This window comes from Ixodes scapularis, unplaced genomic scaffold (assembly GCF_016920785.2).
Source record: "Ixodes scapularis isolate PalLabHiFi unplaced genomic scaffold, ASM1692078v2 PGA_scaffold0__279_contigs__length_252992795, whole genome shotgun sequence".
Taxonomy (NCBI): domain Eukaryota; kingdom Metazoa; phylum Arthropoda; class Arachnida; order Ixodida; family Ixodidae; genus Ixodes; species Ixodes scapularis.
This window is the reverse complement of record NW_024609835.1, coordinates 38,086,088-38,101,990: the sequence shown is the minus strand read 5'-3', so window position 1 is coordinate 38,101,990 and position 15,903 is coordinate 38,086,088. Positions and strand designations below refer to the sequence as shown.

Sequence of the window (15,903 nt, the reverse complement as noted above, 5' to 3'; positions counted from 1 at the left end):
ACGAACACGAACGCGCCGCTCGAGAAGAAATATTTGTTTTCACGTCGATATGCGTCCGACAGCTGAAATTTCCTCACGTAGTTGCGCCATGGCCTTCCTTCCTCCGACATTGTGACGTACCCACTCGGAGCGTTACGGCCTTATTTCTAGGAGGTGTTGGCCTGGCCGCCTGGCGCGGCGTCGTATGTTGAAAGGAAGGACAAAGAAAGGAGGGGAAGGGGCGAGAGGACCCCTCTCTGGGTTCCCGCAGCACCCGTGCCTGCTTCAGAAGGTCAAGCGTGGTGAACAATTAGCGATGCACGTCTTTTCCCTCTGTTTTCTTGCTCCGTGAAGTTTTGCGTCCTCTTGCTCCTTTTTGCTCATTTACGGTGCATTTCAGGTAATTCCTTTTCACGGCGTACTCGCTGTTTGTATTACGCGTATACCGTCGTAAATTTGACGGTTATTTTTTACAGTGTACGATACGCATATTTATCAAACTCTATATCGATGAATGATCCTCTCCTTCCGCCTTCAATAGACAAACACAAAGAGGCTCGTTCGGTTAACCCCATAAAATATCCTCTTTTATTTTATTTGTTTTTCACTTTCCTGTCCAGCAGTCAGAAAATTCTAAACGTGAATGCAATAAAAACTCGGTCAGAGTCGGGGTGCAGGCAAACTCGCGTAATGTACAGTTTAGCCCCGGAATCTTAGATCGGAGGGGAGGATCACGGACGCAAAGGTTTCTGCGTGTTATTCTCTCTTCTATTTCCATGCTCCAAAAAGTAAAATGCCAATCTTAAGCTAGGCCGTTCCCAATCCTCATTGTGTTCTGGGCTAGGCATTGGCAAAGTTTATCGTCGTACCGTGCCCCGGGGACAAGATAAATGGAACATAAATATATCGAGACGTTTTTTTCACTGCTCAGAGCACTCGGAATTCAGGCTTGCGGAATTCGGGTGCAACACAATCATATGCTTTCTACTTCATTAAAAATAAAAGGCATAAATGCAGAGGGCACGGTGGGCATCTCTTTCGGGCATCAGTGAAACATTCTCGTCGCCTCAACCGCGCCCGCGAATTTCGAGTTTAAGAAAGAACGTTTGATCTAAAGACCTTACTATACTAAAACACAGATAATTGCCTCAGCAACCAGTTAGTACGTCAAGATGCGTAGGTGTAGACTACGGCGGGCATCGGGGCTCGTGCCCCCCTGGTGACATCCGGGGGGGGGGGGGGGGGGGGGGGGGGGGGAGGGAGGGAGGGAGGGAGGGAGGGAGGGAGGGAGGGGGGGGAGGGGGGTGAGAGGGAGGGAAGGAAGGAAAGGGGGGGCAGAGCGCCACCCCCCGGGCTATGATCCTAACCAAGACGCTGTTTACGTGCCATGTAACGAGCCTCTAGTAGTGGCATGCAAACAGAATAACGCACAGAGCGACGGACACATGCCGATATACATACGCTGTAAGATGTACACCCTCAAATAAATTACTGATAATTGCCGGTGTAAAAAAAAAAATTGCGCGGAAAAACATCCCCCCCCCCCCCCCGAAAACTTTTCAACCTGCCCCCCCCCCCCCTCCCCGGGAAATGGAAAGTCTACGCCGCTGTCAAGATGAGTACATATAGTTTTATAAATTCTATATTTCTAGGCACACAAATAACCGATGCTTACAATTGCAGCAACACAACGCTCTAAAAATGTACAGCCCTAGAAGACGAATTTACGATAACGAAAGAATGACATTGAAGGCAAGCAGACAACACAGGCGTTCGACTTTCCACAAAACGTTTACTGGCTTGGCTTCGCCTAAACGTTTTGTTGAAAGTCGAAAACCTGTGTTGCCTGTTTGTCTTCAGTGTTCTTCTTTCGTTATCGTATATTAGAAACCAACACGCTCGACCATCTACATTAAAGGCTACTCCGGCATTTTAAGGATTTTATTTATGGTCCCCGATTTGCCTGAAAATTTGCTAAACGCATCAGCTATGATAGTTGAAATAGTAACCCAGATATTCGGCCAAAATAACCGTTTTGAGCGAAGTTATATATTTCGCAATTTTGGCCCTCACCGTGTTTTTCAAACTTAAAGTTTCTACTGGCAACAATGAAAAAGTGACGTAAATGGCAGGCAGGCGTTCGCTCTTTGGTCAATGACAATTGTTTCCAACTAATTACAAGCAGATTCATGGTGTCATATGAATGCTTTCGAAGCTCGCTGTGGCACCCGCGCAGCAGCCCATTCTTTAGACTGCGCGCTCAACCTGCAAGCCTGGCTGCCTTGACGTCACGGCACTGAAGAGCGGGGATATGTATGGAAGTTGGTATTGGCGTCATTTTTATTTGGTTCACAATTTCACATTAACTATCTTGAATTTCGCGACATTAAATTGCATAGGGTTAAATCCAGGGATTGAGAAATTACAGTTTGTTGAAGTAGCTAAAAAAAATCACTTTAAGAGTGTAAGTTAACTTACCGCAGCGCTAACGCGGTAATAGTGTCAAAGTAACGCCCTTAGCATTAGCAGCATCCGAGGGATATCTATATGTATACATCCGAGGGATAACAACGACTTTACAAGCAAAAAGCACCACATGTGTGTCCCACATTTAAAGAAACAGCAAATACAGATGCAATGCGGCACTCAAGAAAAATGACGACCCTTTGCTCCACCACGTTATATATGAACAAAAGGTTAAAAAGCGCGAACAAACGAGGACAATAAAGAAACATGGACGACAGGACAGACGCTTCTTCAGAAGCGCCTGTCCTGTCGTCCGTGTTTTTTTATTGTCCGAAGCGCCTGTCCTGTCGTCCCGGTTTCTTTATTGTCAGACGCGCCTGTCCTGTCGTCCGTGTTTTAGGGGCGAAGCTTTAAGGTCTAGCCTTGTCTGTCCGGCGTCCGTGCTCACATCGATCTCGCTGGTGCTCGTGCTCGTGCTCGTGCTCGTGCTCGTGCTCGTGCTCGTGAGCTCACGTGCTCACGTCCTCGCGTAAAGCAAAGAAAAAAATAAAAAAAATGAAGAAAAAAAAAAAGTTTGCGCAGTCGACAGGATTCGAACCTGTGCGGGGAGACCCCAATGGATTTCGAGTCCATCGCCTTAACCACTCGGCCACGACTGCGGGACGAGAAGGGGGCTCTAGGATGTGGTAGTAACTCAAGAGCTGAGGATGTCATGGATGACACGTTGCATGTAGCCGCTCAACATGTATACAGGAGAGAGCGCTGCGGTCAAATGCGTATATAATCGCGTTAAACTCTGCATGCATTAGCTCAACGTTTATAGACGAGAGGGCGCTGCGGTCAAATGCTCAAATACGTATATAACCACGTTCCATACCACACATTCTCTTTCTGACATGGATGAAAACGAACGAAAGGCTCGGCATGCTGCGGCTCACTGTCTACGCAGACAAGCACCACCAGAGCTTCGCCCCAATGAACATCATTCACCACGTGGAGAGATGCGCTCAATTTCTTTATTGTCCTCGTTTGTTCGCGCTTTTTAACCTTTTATTCAGTAATGGACCAACTAGCCCAAACCTAAGTTTTAATGCAACGTTATATATGCTCGTGAAATACAAAGACACCCATTCGCAGGCGACTGTCTTAGCAATTATGAAAGTTTCATGTATGATGCTCTGCTCTTGACAATATTTCGTGTAAAACAAAATATATTCAAGTCAAAGGAAAGTATTAACAAGTAAAATTCATCGGCAGGTAATACTTATCCGATATAGTTGCTAAAACAACCTCCGCTTAATGTGTTTGAAGCAGGTGCCAGTGCGGCGATTGCTCTTCAAAAATTGAAACTCTTCTCCTCGCTTCACCTTATGCGAAGGGTCCTATCCCCACCCCTTATCACCACCTCAAAAATATGAAGGGTGTTCCATATCACAGCACCTTATCTTATGTTTATAAATTATGTATTACTAAGAATAAAAGTACGAAAAGGGTGTATACAGGAGTGTAATTTTTGTTCTCACATTTTTACACCCTTAGAAAACACTCAAATGAAGTGAAAAAAAAAAAAAAAAACTTTTAAATTATTTTGTTGGTACACGTATGTAAAAAAAAAATTCATGAACAAAAAAAGAAAGATTCACTCTCTGATACGAAATTTAGGTAGAAATCACGGCCCTCTCTAAGTAATGCCCATTGCTTACAGTATAAGCGCCTACACAGCTCTTATTGATTGAAGATCGATTGACGCCTGGTATGTTGGTTTTAAAATTATTTTTCAGCATCGTAAAACAATTTTTTGTTCGACATATATTTATGTTTGAGAAAAAATGATCTTGATAGAGTCATTGGTTTCAAACGTACCACGAAACCGTTACTTCTGCTTTGATGTCAAACGATAACAAACATGGCTGCCGGCGATTGCACCGAGCAGTCGCATTGGGTTTTGCTGAATCATTGGACCACTGGGGCAACTTTAATTAGTGGCAAATCTTACCGCGGTCTATGGAAGAATATGTGAAAAAGCGCTGACTCAAGACGTTCTAGGAAATATGGATCGGTCGGATCCCACATAAATAAATGTTTGCTGGATACCTCACTATCAAGCGTCGGCAGTAAAGTGTATCTTTCAACACCGTCGTACCAGGTGTTATAGAAATTCGAATCCCTATTCACCAACTCAACTCTCTGACGTCACGCAACTGCGGTGGCGCTGCTGTAGGCACTGCGCATGCGCAGATGCTTCTCCTCACGCGATTCTCGTTTCTGCGCACGCGCAATGGCCACAGAGCAAGAGCAGGCTTGTTTGTAAACAATGTTGTTGGTGCACATCGCTCAAGCGTGCAGTCTTGACTGAAAAACAACGCACTTCGTCATTCTTTCATGCGGAGCGCAGGCTCGTCTCCTTCTTTTGCAGGGGCTCTGGTGGCGTCAGAACGCCGAGCTCTGATGGACTCTGATTGAAGGATAGTGGGTAGACTTCAAGGCAGCTTGCTTTGAGGTCTACCCACTATCCTTTGATCAGAGCCAATCAGAGCTAATCAGAGCTTGGCGTTCTGGCGCCACCGTGACCCCTGCAAAAGAAGACGCCATTTTCGTACGTCGTCAGAGGATCACATGACCACGTACGTGCCCTCCCCCTATCCTCCTGTTTTATTTCTACCGCGTTCTCCTTTCGCACCATGATCGGAAATACGCCAAAAGAAAAAAACTGAGTACAAAAAAGAAAGGCACACAGGACAGGGCGGATACGCCCTGTCCTGTGTGCCTCTCTTCTCTGTCCTCGTTTTTATTTTTTATATTTTTTTGCGTATTAGAACCAATTAGCCCAGCTCGCAGTTTATTTTAATGACCGTCCTTTGGCTAGTCGTGGAAAAATGACGGCGACCACAGGGACACTTTTGTCGCGCAAATCGCAGAGACTCTTCGCGTTTTTTTTTTTTTTTTTTTCTTCTTTGAAATAGATTTTTGCGCGTAATTACGTAACCTTAGCCACTAGTGTTCCCTCCTAACACAAGGGCAAGTCTAAAATATAAATACATTATTATTTCAGGTACTTTGGTCATTATACTCTGGACGTCATTGCCAAGTGTGCTTTTGGAACGAAGCTTGACTCGCACTCAAACCAGACCAACGAATTTGTCACAAGAGCGAGCCAGGCATTCCAAATGAGCGTTAACCTTCCGTTACTACTTATGTGTGAGTATACAAAGACATTTCACACCTTGGTGCGGAACTAATTTCCTCTCGTTACTTTTCAGTTTATATTTTCGGAATGTTTCCTTTCTTGATGAAGCTCATCAAAATAAAACTGTTCAGCTCGGAGAGATTTTCGTACTTCAAGGATGTGTGTGCAAACATGATGAAATCAAGACGCGAATCTGGTGTTGTAAGTATATTTCCATGCACTCTCGGCTTTTAACATATCCACCGATGCAGAGTGCAAGTTCGTCTGCTTCTTTTGCAGCAGGTTGTGGTGACGTCAGAACGCCGAGCTCTGCTTGTCTCTGATTAAGGATAACAGGTGTACGTCAAGGCAGCTTGCTTTGAGGTCTACCCATTATCCTTCAATCGTAGCCAATCAGAGCTTGGTGTTCAGACGTCACCGCAACCCCTGCAAAAGATTCAGACGAACTTGCGACAGTCACTGGAAGCTTCAGAAAAAAAAAAAAACCGCATCTCCACGTGGTGAATGATTTTGATTGGGGCGAAGCTCTGGTGGTGCTTGTCTGCGTAGACGCTGAGCCGCAGCATGCCGAACCTTTTGTCCGTTTTCATCCATGTCACGCTGCGGTCAAATGCTCAAATGCGTATATAACCACGTTCCATACCACACATTCTTTCTGACATGGATGACAACGAACGAAAGGCTCGGCATACTGTGGCTCACCGTCTACGCAGACAAGCACCACCAGAGCTTCGCCTCAATCAACATTATTCACCACGTAAAGATGCGGTTTTTTTTTGTTTTTTTTTTTTGTTTTTTTTTTTTTGTCCTACACGAGCACGGGAGCACGTTGTTTACGTCACTTTACACCAAATGTTTCGGGCGTTCCTTTTCTTCTTTTTTTTATTTTTTCTCTTTTTTTATCGTTTTAGGTGCATCACGATTTTCTTCAGCTTATGATGGATGCCCAAAAGAGTGCACTTTCGGATGCCAGTGACCCCGGAGATGCTGAAAATGATGTGTACAGTTTGGGCGTGGATGAGAAATCCAACGTAGCAACACAAAGAAAAAGTATGTATGAACTTGAGTGAAACTGTCCGTAAAGACGACGATTCGTGTGGCTCCATACTTTCGCGTGATACTTATATACGTATCAAATGTGTGTCTTCTTAAGAATCAAATATGAATGTCTTTGCAATTGTCATTGCACCTCATGAGTGTCAATGTACTACTTGCAGCTCTCACTGAAATGGAGGCGATGGCACAATGTGTCATATTCTTACTCGCTGGCCAAGACACCACCTCCTGGGTGATTGCGTATACAGTCTACCTTCTGGCATTGCATCCGGATGTGCAAGAGAAGCTGAGACGCGAAGTTGATGAGTGCTTCGAACAATACGTGAGGCTCCCGCTAGTCTTCTCAAGTTAAACGTTGCGCTTAACAAATGCTTGTTTGGCGAAGTGTTGACAGTTGCTGATTTGACTCGAATTTCGTTCAATACATTAAGAGACAGAACTATTAACCCAAATTAAAAGTCACAATATCTTTTTACGAAGTTATTAGTTTCAGATTTGGTCTAATACGCTGAGAGGCTCTACTAGCAACACTTAAAATGTGACGTCAGCCTGGAAGCCGGAGAATCCAATCCAATCCAATGTTGTAGAAAGGTACAATAGAGGCTGTACATTTTGTTTCCAACGGGTTAGAAGAAGTTTGACGGTGCAAAATGTATGCTGGTTAAGCTCACACCAGTAAAACAAACAAACAAAAAACATGTGCAAAGTATTGTGTTTTTTTTTGTTGTTTTTTTTGTTTTTTGTTGTCTGCTTAACTTGCAGGTAATACATGTACGGGACCCCAATGGCGAGCGCGGGAAATTTTCGAAGTTTTTTTGGCATCACCTCCATTTGCGGTTTTCTCAATAGCTATTTTGAACTTAGAAATAATACCATGCCGGAAAGCGCAAGGCCTTGGTACTCCGAAGGTATGCTTAATCTGAATAACTTGAGACACCCACCAAAGGCTCCCCTTCAACTTTCTCGGTGAGCGTGCCAGTATTACGTGCATTACTTTATTTATCGCACTGTGTGGCTTTGTTTTTCAGGGTCCAGAGCCAACTCTCGACGTTGTGTCGAAACTAGACTATCTCAACTGCGTCATCTCAGAAAGCTTGAGGCTGTATCCACCCGCGGTTCGGTATGTTTGCTGCTAGCGCTCTCGTTTTTGGTCCTTTTGCTTTCTAGAATAACTACATTCTAACGCTTTATATGCTTAATTTTTTTTATATATTTCTATATAAAAGTATGCTCCTATATTCAGCCTGGAAAGATCGCCTGTTGAAGATTACGTCATGACGGACACGGGAATCAAATTGCCGAAGAACTGCGTGATCGTCATTCCCATTTATGCGATGCACTACGACCCCAGCAACTTCGAAGATCCCTACAAATTCGATCCAGAAAGGTATCCCACTACCTGCTCTCATTTCACTTCGGAAAACCATATGTTTAGGCTTCAGACCGATAGAGAAAGGATATAGAGTATTCATCATTGAGCGGTGTAATTAACGGCCCAGGGCTGTTGCCCATATCTGGTATAACCAGTATTTTTGGAATGCACACTTATATACAGGATTTTTTTTTTTTTTTTTTTTTTGCTGCTAAGAAGAAATAGTTTTACGAAAAGCACCCTGGAAATTCAGAAATTATTCCTTTGGGATAACGCTACCGTCCGCGGCGGACGTCAGAGAAAGTGTAAAGTCGATTAGCAAATTAACTACCTCAAACCTACTATTTAACTTTTTTTAAATTATGATCTTAGTTGGCACATTTCAGTTAGATATATGTTGCTCGTGGGAAACGGAACGAATGGTCCTGGAATAAATGGTCCCTAAATAAATGGTCCCGGAACTAATCGTCCTGCAACTAATCGTCCCAAGTACGAACTCGGAAAAAATGGTCCCGGATAAATATCGCCAGTGTGGCTTCTGCGTTTTCGGATAAATCCGATGACATCCAATAACACTCGTCGAACTTCGAGGCTGCCGGTTGTACGAACTCGACCGGTTTTTATAATTTTCTGGAAAGCTCAGAAATGTTTTGCGCTATGGAAACCTAATGCACCTATAAAGGCATCGACCTCCGGTCGTTATGTGTGCGACCACCACGCGTCATGACGAGATGGGAGTAACTCGAGTTTCATGGCTTGAACAGTATAACTAGGGGGGGAGGCACTCACTTCTTCGAATAACGTTTTAGCGGATGTCGGTGTTCACTAAAACGTCATTCGCTCATGTGATATGGACTAGGGGTACTCATTTTTTGTTTCAAGAGAGCCTACTGACATTATATTCTAAAGCGTCCTATATGAAAATAGTAATAACTCCTATAATATCGTATAAGGTCACTAAATTAACAGTTAGGAGATAACAGTTGGGACACTTCATTTAATATTCTAACGATTTTGAATAAAACTAAGTTCAAGACCCCACCACTTTCTTAGAAGTAACCGTCCTTAAAATATAGACGAGATCCTTTATTCCCTTAGGAAATCACTGACTGCATAACGGGTGAAGTATATTGCATGATATACGGTATCTTAGTTTCAAAACAATCTTCTTACGGGGCCATTTTTTCCTACCTTGGACTTGAGACCTTTAGTTCTGGGACCATTTGTTCCGGGACCATTAGTGTTCCGGGACCATTAGTTTCGGGACCATTAGTTCCGGGACCAATTGATCCTACACCCGTTCCCCCTCACCAAAATATAGCAAATGCAGTTGCTAGAACTCAGAGAAGATTCTGCTCTGCTATTGCTATATACTATAGCTCAGTATTGAACACTAGAAGATATACGAGCAAAATATGAGCAAGCGTTAATCCTGGACTTGGACTACTCCTTCGCGACCTAATTTTTGTTTCACAACTGGAGGGCCCATTTTATGCGGGCTTTCAGGCCTTCTTGCAGTATCTCAAACTGTCCTTGTGATAGTGAGTGTGTCACACTTTTTATATACGTACACGGCAACTCCCCGGGTGCAGCCAATTTGGTTCCGGTGGTGCCAAAGTCCCGTCTTGCTGCACGCAAGGGGGTAAATATAAGCATAATGATGCTGCAGCAATACATGCGTCTCTTGATTCCGAAGCGGACAGCCCAAAGAAAAGTATCGCACGCAATATAAACGCGTGTTATATGCACGGGTATGCCTCGCAAACACGCAAGTATTTCAGCCTACAAAACAAAGAAAAACAAACATTGCACGCGTCGATACTTGCCATGCTCAATACTGCATTTCACGCAGCGTATCACTTATTGCGCTCTCTGTAACGCACCCACGAGTTATGAGGAAAACAACACGAACAATTTATTTGCCCAATTTTCAGTAGGACTTCCGACTTATACGTATTGCAGTTGTTTCGGTACTTTCAATACCTCCAAATAAAATCAAACCTCACGTAAGCAACCGTGTCATAAACAGAACAAAGCTTCATGAGAACTCGGATCGTGACATCGCTATCGTCTATCTGAACCGAGCATCTTGTTTGTCCATAGCTGGGGGTGCATCCTCCAAGACGCACCGGTCCTACGCCAACACACATTGCTTTTCTTTTTTTCTTGCTTCTATGTGGTGTTTGCTCTAAAGGCCGACCAACAAACGGAAAGGAGGGAACTCTCCTCAATTCCTCCTTTTCATTCGAGAAAGGAGGATACCTTCCTCCTTTCTGTGGAGAGTAGCTCGGAGCACCGCTCCTGTGGGGAGAGGGGGAGAGAAGAGAGCGAGAGCAAATGGAGAGAAGGAAATAGGGAACCGATTTTCTGCCCGGCAGAAGACAATTCTGTAGGTCGGCCTTTAAAGGATTCTCGTGTGTTCCACCCAAAAATTTCTCATTTCCTTCGAAACTTACGCACTAGAATACTGTAAAATAAGAGAGACGACGCTCTATTATAGAAAGATCGTCAGAGTCTCATTTATCATCTCTTGGTGAACTGGTGAAGAGGACAGTAACAAAATAATTGAGTTGTGCACATTATTCCACGGTGTTCTTTTCTATTTTGTTTAATATTGATAAATTTGATGGGTCTGGCTCTGTATACAAGCACTGTGTTTCCTTCGTGGGTCAGGAACTTTGAACGTATATTCTTGTCTAAAATAAAAAGTTTACAATGGTCTGTACTTCGGCTAATACAATCAGGGTAAATTAAGGCGAAAGAGAGAGAGAGAGAAAGTGAAGGATTGCCTCAAGCTACAAAACAGCGTCCACTTCCCAAAATCTTGAAGATGTTTCTTGTTATATCAGTCATATTTGAAGATATGAGGCAGGGTGTAACTGATTCATTATTCTTTTTGCCGCTTTAACAAAATTGCCTGTTAAAACTGCTTTTTTTTAATAAATATTTTTATTTTTTTTTTTTTTTTTTCGGCGGTAGTTGGTAGGGTTTTGTTCGAGTGGAACTCTGCTCTTCGTACGCGAAAACCTAAGTTATCGCGGGAAAAGAGCGACAGCGTTGCCGCGCGCTCGGGGCGATGGCGATGGAGAGGGAGTGATAGCGGTGTCCATTTACTCTCCCTCTTTTTCTCCCCCCCCCCCTACTTTTTTTTTTTTTATCGTCATTCTATATGAGCGTTTTCAACATAAAATCGGCGGTCACGGGAAATTTCTTAACCTGTGTTTTTTTGTCTGTTTTTTTCCCTTCAAACTTGAGTTTAGGTTTAGCGAAGAAAACCGAGGATGCATTCGACCGTACTCATACCTGCCTTTTGGAGCCGGTCCCAGGAACTGTGTCGGCATGAGGTTCGCCCTGCAGACGATCAAGCTTTGTCTCCTACACGCCATCCACAGCGTGCAGTTCGTTCGCACACCCAGAACCAAAGTAAGCCGCCTGAAATTTAGTTCGTGTTATTGCAGTCACTTGACAGGTTGCGAGATCGTTACCATATAGTGTGTTGCAGGTTTTGAGTAGCAAAACAAGCTCCGCCCACAAAGACCTCCTCTTTTTTTCCAATTTAGTAAAGGGAACGCTGAAGAGAATGCTGGTGGAGAGGAGGGAACTGCCAATATTGGAGAGCAAAAAAGCTTTGTTGGAGGGTCTTGTCCTGCTATTCTAAACCAGCCACAGGCTGAGCCTTCCAAAAAAAGTAAATCATTTCAAGCTATAGCAACGAATTACCCTCGGATGAAAAAGTGCATTGCGTACAAAGGTTTCCCTAATAATTTTCAGTTTGGGGATTGTAGTCATAACTCTTGATTATAGGTTAATGTAGACCTGTGGTTACCATTATCGTATAGCGGGGTTCCGTAGTTTCGGACAAACCCGGGAAATTCCGAAAAACGTACCCGCCGGTGAACATTTTTGTCAATTCAACCATATCACACACACACGCACGCGCGCGCGCACACACACACACACACACACACACACACACACACACACACACACACACACACACACACACACACACACACACACACACATGCACACACACACACACAAAAAGAAGAAAAAAAAACAAAAGAAACTTTACATTTTTCCTTAGGCCTCAGCGGTAGTCCTAATTAGAGGTCATATAATCTCATTTCTCCTCCGAGGAAAACTGGTCAGTGTCACTTTATTTCTGGGTCACGATGGGAGGCCATCTCTCCTTGCCTCTGAGGAGGACGTGATGTTTTTATGTTATCAGAAGCAGTGATCCCGTGAATTTCCTAGTAAATAAAAATGCTCACGATGAATTTTACATTCTTATTTTTTGAATTAGAAAATGGAATGCTGATAAATTCCAATTATCACAAAACTGGGAACGTAATCTGGTCTAAATTTCGAGAAGCGCCGATTGGATAATTAATATAAAAAACTCCAGTCACATTTCACACATACACACGCAAAATAAAAACAAAAAAAAAAAAAACAGATGGGAACAGGCACGAAATCTTTCACCGTCAGTTGTCAACGCGAGAATTCCCTTTAATAAGGTCTGCTCGCATATATAACACGAACAATCGCGTTTCAGTGCGCTACAGTTTGTGTTCAAAGCGTGCCTGCTGCCGGCTGTGTAGGCCCTAAAACGTAATATGATTGAATAAAAAATATATGATTTCATACGTGTACAAACGATGTATTTGTCGATATGATCATTTCTGAATATGACCGCCGCTTCAACGACACTGCCTCTTGATTAAATTGAGTACTTCCTAGCCCTAACTGTATATTCGGCAAAACATTAATCGTGGCTTACTAAATATTAGTAATAAAAAATCAAAATATCTAAATTAGTAATGCTGTTTTTTGTTGTTGTTGTTGTTTTGTTTTGTTTTTTCTCTCCCCCCCCCCCCCTCCCTGTAATTGACGACTCATATGAGCCCACCTTTGCAGACCTTCGCTTTAACTACGGTTTGTCCATAGATGTAAAGCCCCTCTATCCTGGGAAAAGTGGCGCCATTCATTGTTGTGAAGCATGAAGGTTCTCTACATAGATGTGATAGTCAGCGACAATTTAAAGCGTTGCTGAATGATAAGTGACGCACGACCTTTCCACGGGCCAGCAGCCGCCGGTGTGAGCGAGCACACGCAACGAAATTGACGTCATAGTGCCCCATTCGCTCATTGAAATGTGTGGGCTCTAAGGAAAAGGAGAATGATGACAAGCTTTTTATCTCCAAAGTGGACTCTGGTGATAAAACATAGGCGATCAATTGATCTAACTAGCGCGTAGCTTTTACTTTGTGGAGATGAAAAGCTTGTCTTTTTTCTCCTTTTCCCGTAAGCCCACACATTTCACTGTCATCTTAAGCGTAAATGGGGCACTATGACGTCGATTTCGTTGCGTGTGCTCGCGCCAACGTTACTATAACACTCAGTTGGGAAACTCCCATAGAGACAGCTTGGAAAAAGTGGCCCCAATCTGTCTCCGAGCACCGAGCTAATGACGAACACAACGACACCATTCCTCCCGCAGCGGCCACTCGAGGAACTGCACGTGAGTTCTATTTTGGCTTTTAGAACAGATACAGCGGAAGAGGTGACAGGGGTGCCACCCCTTTAGCCCCGGCGGACGCGCCGCGTCGAAATACTGAAGTTAAAATGCACCTAGGTCTGGACGCGCTACCCTAAAGGACCGCTAAGGCATGGCTGTATAAAAACAATAGTAATCGTTCCGCAAAACCTTGCGAACTAAAGATGATAAAAACATCAAGCGCCCATTATTTGGTTCTAAACTCCAATAAATTTCATACAAAAAGAGTCTTTTCCGTTTGTTTTTACGCAAAAACATGCTTTCAAAAAGCTCAAGGTGACCACAGTACAAACAAGTGACAAAGAGTGGCGCTGTTGTCGCATTTAGCTCGGTCTCGGTGGACGCCAACGGCCCAGGTTTCGACGGCGAGTTTCCCAACTGAGTGTTTTAGTAACGTTGGCTCGCGCACACCGGCGGCTGCTGGCCCTTCGAAAGAGCGTGCGCCACTTATTATAGACACTGAAATGCTTGGTTCAGTATCCTTTTAAAAAACTCGAGATGTGGTGTGTCCTGAGCGTCGGCACCGCAGCCAATGAGACTGCTGCATCAGCCCCTGAGACTGCTGCATCAGCCAATGAGACTGCTGCATCAGCCAATGAGACTGCTGCATCAGCCAATGAGACTGCTGCATCAGCCAATGAGACTGCTGCATCAGCCAATGAGACTGCTGCATCAGCCAATGAGACTACTGCATCAGCCAATGAGACTGCTGCATCAGCCAATGAGACTGCTGCATCAGCCAATGAGACTGCTGCATCAGCCAATGAGACTGCTGCATCAGCCAATGAGACTGCTGCATCAGCCAATGAGACTACTGCATCAGCCAATGAGACTGCTGCATCAGCCAATAAGAACGCCGAAGAACGGACTGCGAAGCAAGAAGAGTGATCATGATAGGCCGCTCTCTTGACGAATTGTGGTGCATGGTGTCTCGAAGTTAGTTTAATCTGATCCATTCTTTGTCGGTCCGCTAAACGTGTCCATCGTTTGGATGTAAGGAACTTGACGAACCTTAGGGATGCTATGCTTAAAATTCCCAAACATTTTATGTTCCTGATTTTTTTGTTCCAGGTTCCGCTGGAATTCTCGAGAAATCTTGGTCTGCTCACGGCCAAGGAAATCATCGTCGGCGTAAAACCACGCTGATATTCCCAGCAGCGTTCTGATTAGTATCAGCCGAAACTCGCAGAATTGCATATACGCAGTTTTATTGACACACAACTTCAGCGAGTTTCTGAGCGTTCTAATGCAAAGTGTGATAAATCCCGTATATTAGTGGGTCATCGGAGAGAAGTTCAACCGACCGTGAGAGTAGCTGTATATGGATGTTCCTTTTTGGAAGTGCGAAATAAAGGTTATATAAAACAAACTGTTTCTTTTATTTTTTAGTTTTTCCCATTTTTCCGTGACTAGATTCTCTTCCGGCGGATCGCCCAACGTCCACCTCGCCTCCTCCTCTCCCTCAGAAGCTGAGGGAGAGGAGGAAAAGAGAGCGCGTGGCAACGGCAGAACGACGAGCTCTGGTTCGAAATAATATAGTGGGTATCCCTTACAAAAACAAACCTCACCAGTTTTTTTTTTTTTTTACTTCTTATTGATTTTCCGGGATCCTAATGAATTTCTTTAAAAACACACTTTTTTTTATTATTGTAAAAAAATTTTCAAAATAAAAGATTATTTGTAAGTGTATCTATAAAAAAATAAAAAGAAATTATAATAACGTTTTTTGTAGGTTATTTTCTAAAAAAAAATTATAAAAAAACAACTAATAGTGTTTTTGTTTAAATGATTTTATAAAAAATTAAGCAAAATTATTTACTTTATTTTTTATATTTTATAAAAACAAAAAAAATGAAGTTTTTTTTATTATTTTAATACAATATTGAGGACATCTTTTTTATAATTTGAAAGAAAGCTTTGAACAGTAACAGCTCACTTTTCTTTTTAATATTAAAAGGGAGAAGACACTTTCTACAGATTTTTCACTATTGACATGTTTGTAAGAGTTCTAAAAATGATCGTAAGTTGCTTTGCACTTCTTGTTCTTTTGATATAGGATTCTTTTTTTAAATCAGAAGACAAAGGCAATTTAAGAATGAGCTTTTTTTCCATTCCCTTTTCTATTTCTATTTAATAAAACATTCTGATAACACAACACTCCTAATTAACATACGTTGAAAAATGGCTTCAACTCGACATCTGTCCATAGGGAAATTCTCATTTTTTTGCGGCAGCGTATAGCGTTACGTCGGCCGTAACACAAATAAAATTAAAGTTACGTTC

At 43.1% G+C, this 15,903-nt stretch overlaps 1 protein-coding gene and 1 non-coding gene across 2 annotated transcripts in view; one reads left to right on the top strand and one right to left on the bottom strand.

Moving 5' to 3' along the window:
* LOC8052453 (cytochrome P450 3A11) overlaps positions 1–14,989 on the top strand; it is a 43,290-nt gene extending 28,301 nt beyond the window's left edge. Inside the window, exons 7-14 of the mRNA XM_040208483.2 lie at positions 5,498–5,643; positions 5,706–5,833; positions 6,544–6,682; positions 6,850–7,010; positions 7,717–7,808; positions 7,932–8,075; positions 11,321–11,483; positions 14,692–14,989. Of these exons, the coding sequence (XP_040064417.1) occupies positions 5,498–5,643; positions 5,706–5,833; positions 6,544–6,682; positions 6,850–7,010; positions 7,717–7,808; positions 7,932–8,075; positions 11,321–11,483; positions 14,692–14,766 (1,048 nt within the window). The 3' untranslated portion in view covers positions 14,767–14,989. The remainder of the gene's footprint in view (positions 1–5,497; positions 5,644–5,705; positions 5,834–6,543; positions 6,683–6,849; positions 7,011–7,716; positions 7,809–7,931; positions 8,076–11,320; positions 11,484–14,691) is intronic.
* On the bottom strand, positions 3,023–3,104 carry Trnas-cga. The gene has a single exon. It is a non-coding gene; the product is annotated as a tRNA-Ser (tRNA).
* Positions 14,990–15,903: the final 914 nt, after the last annotated feature.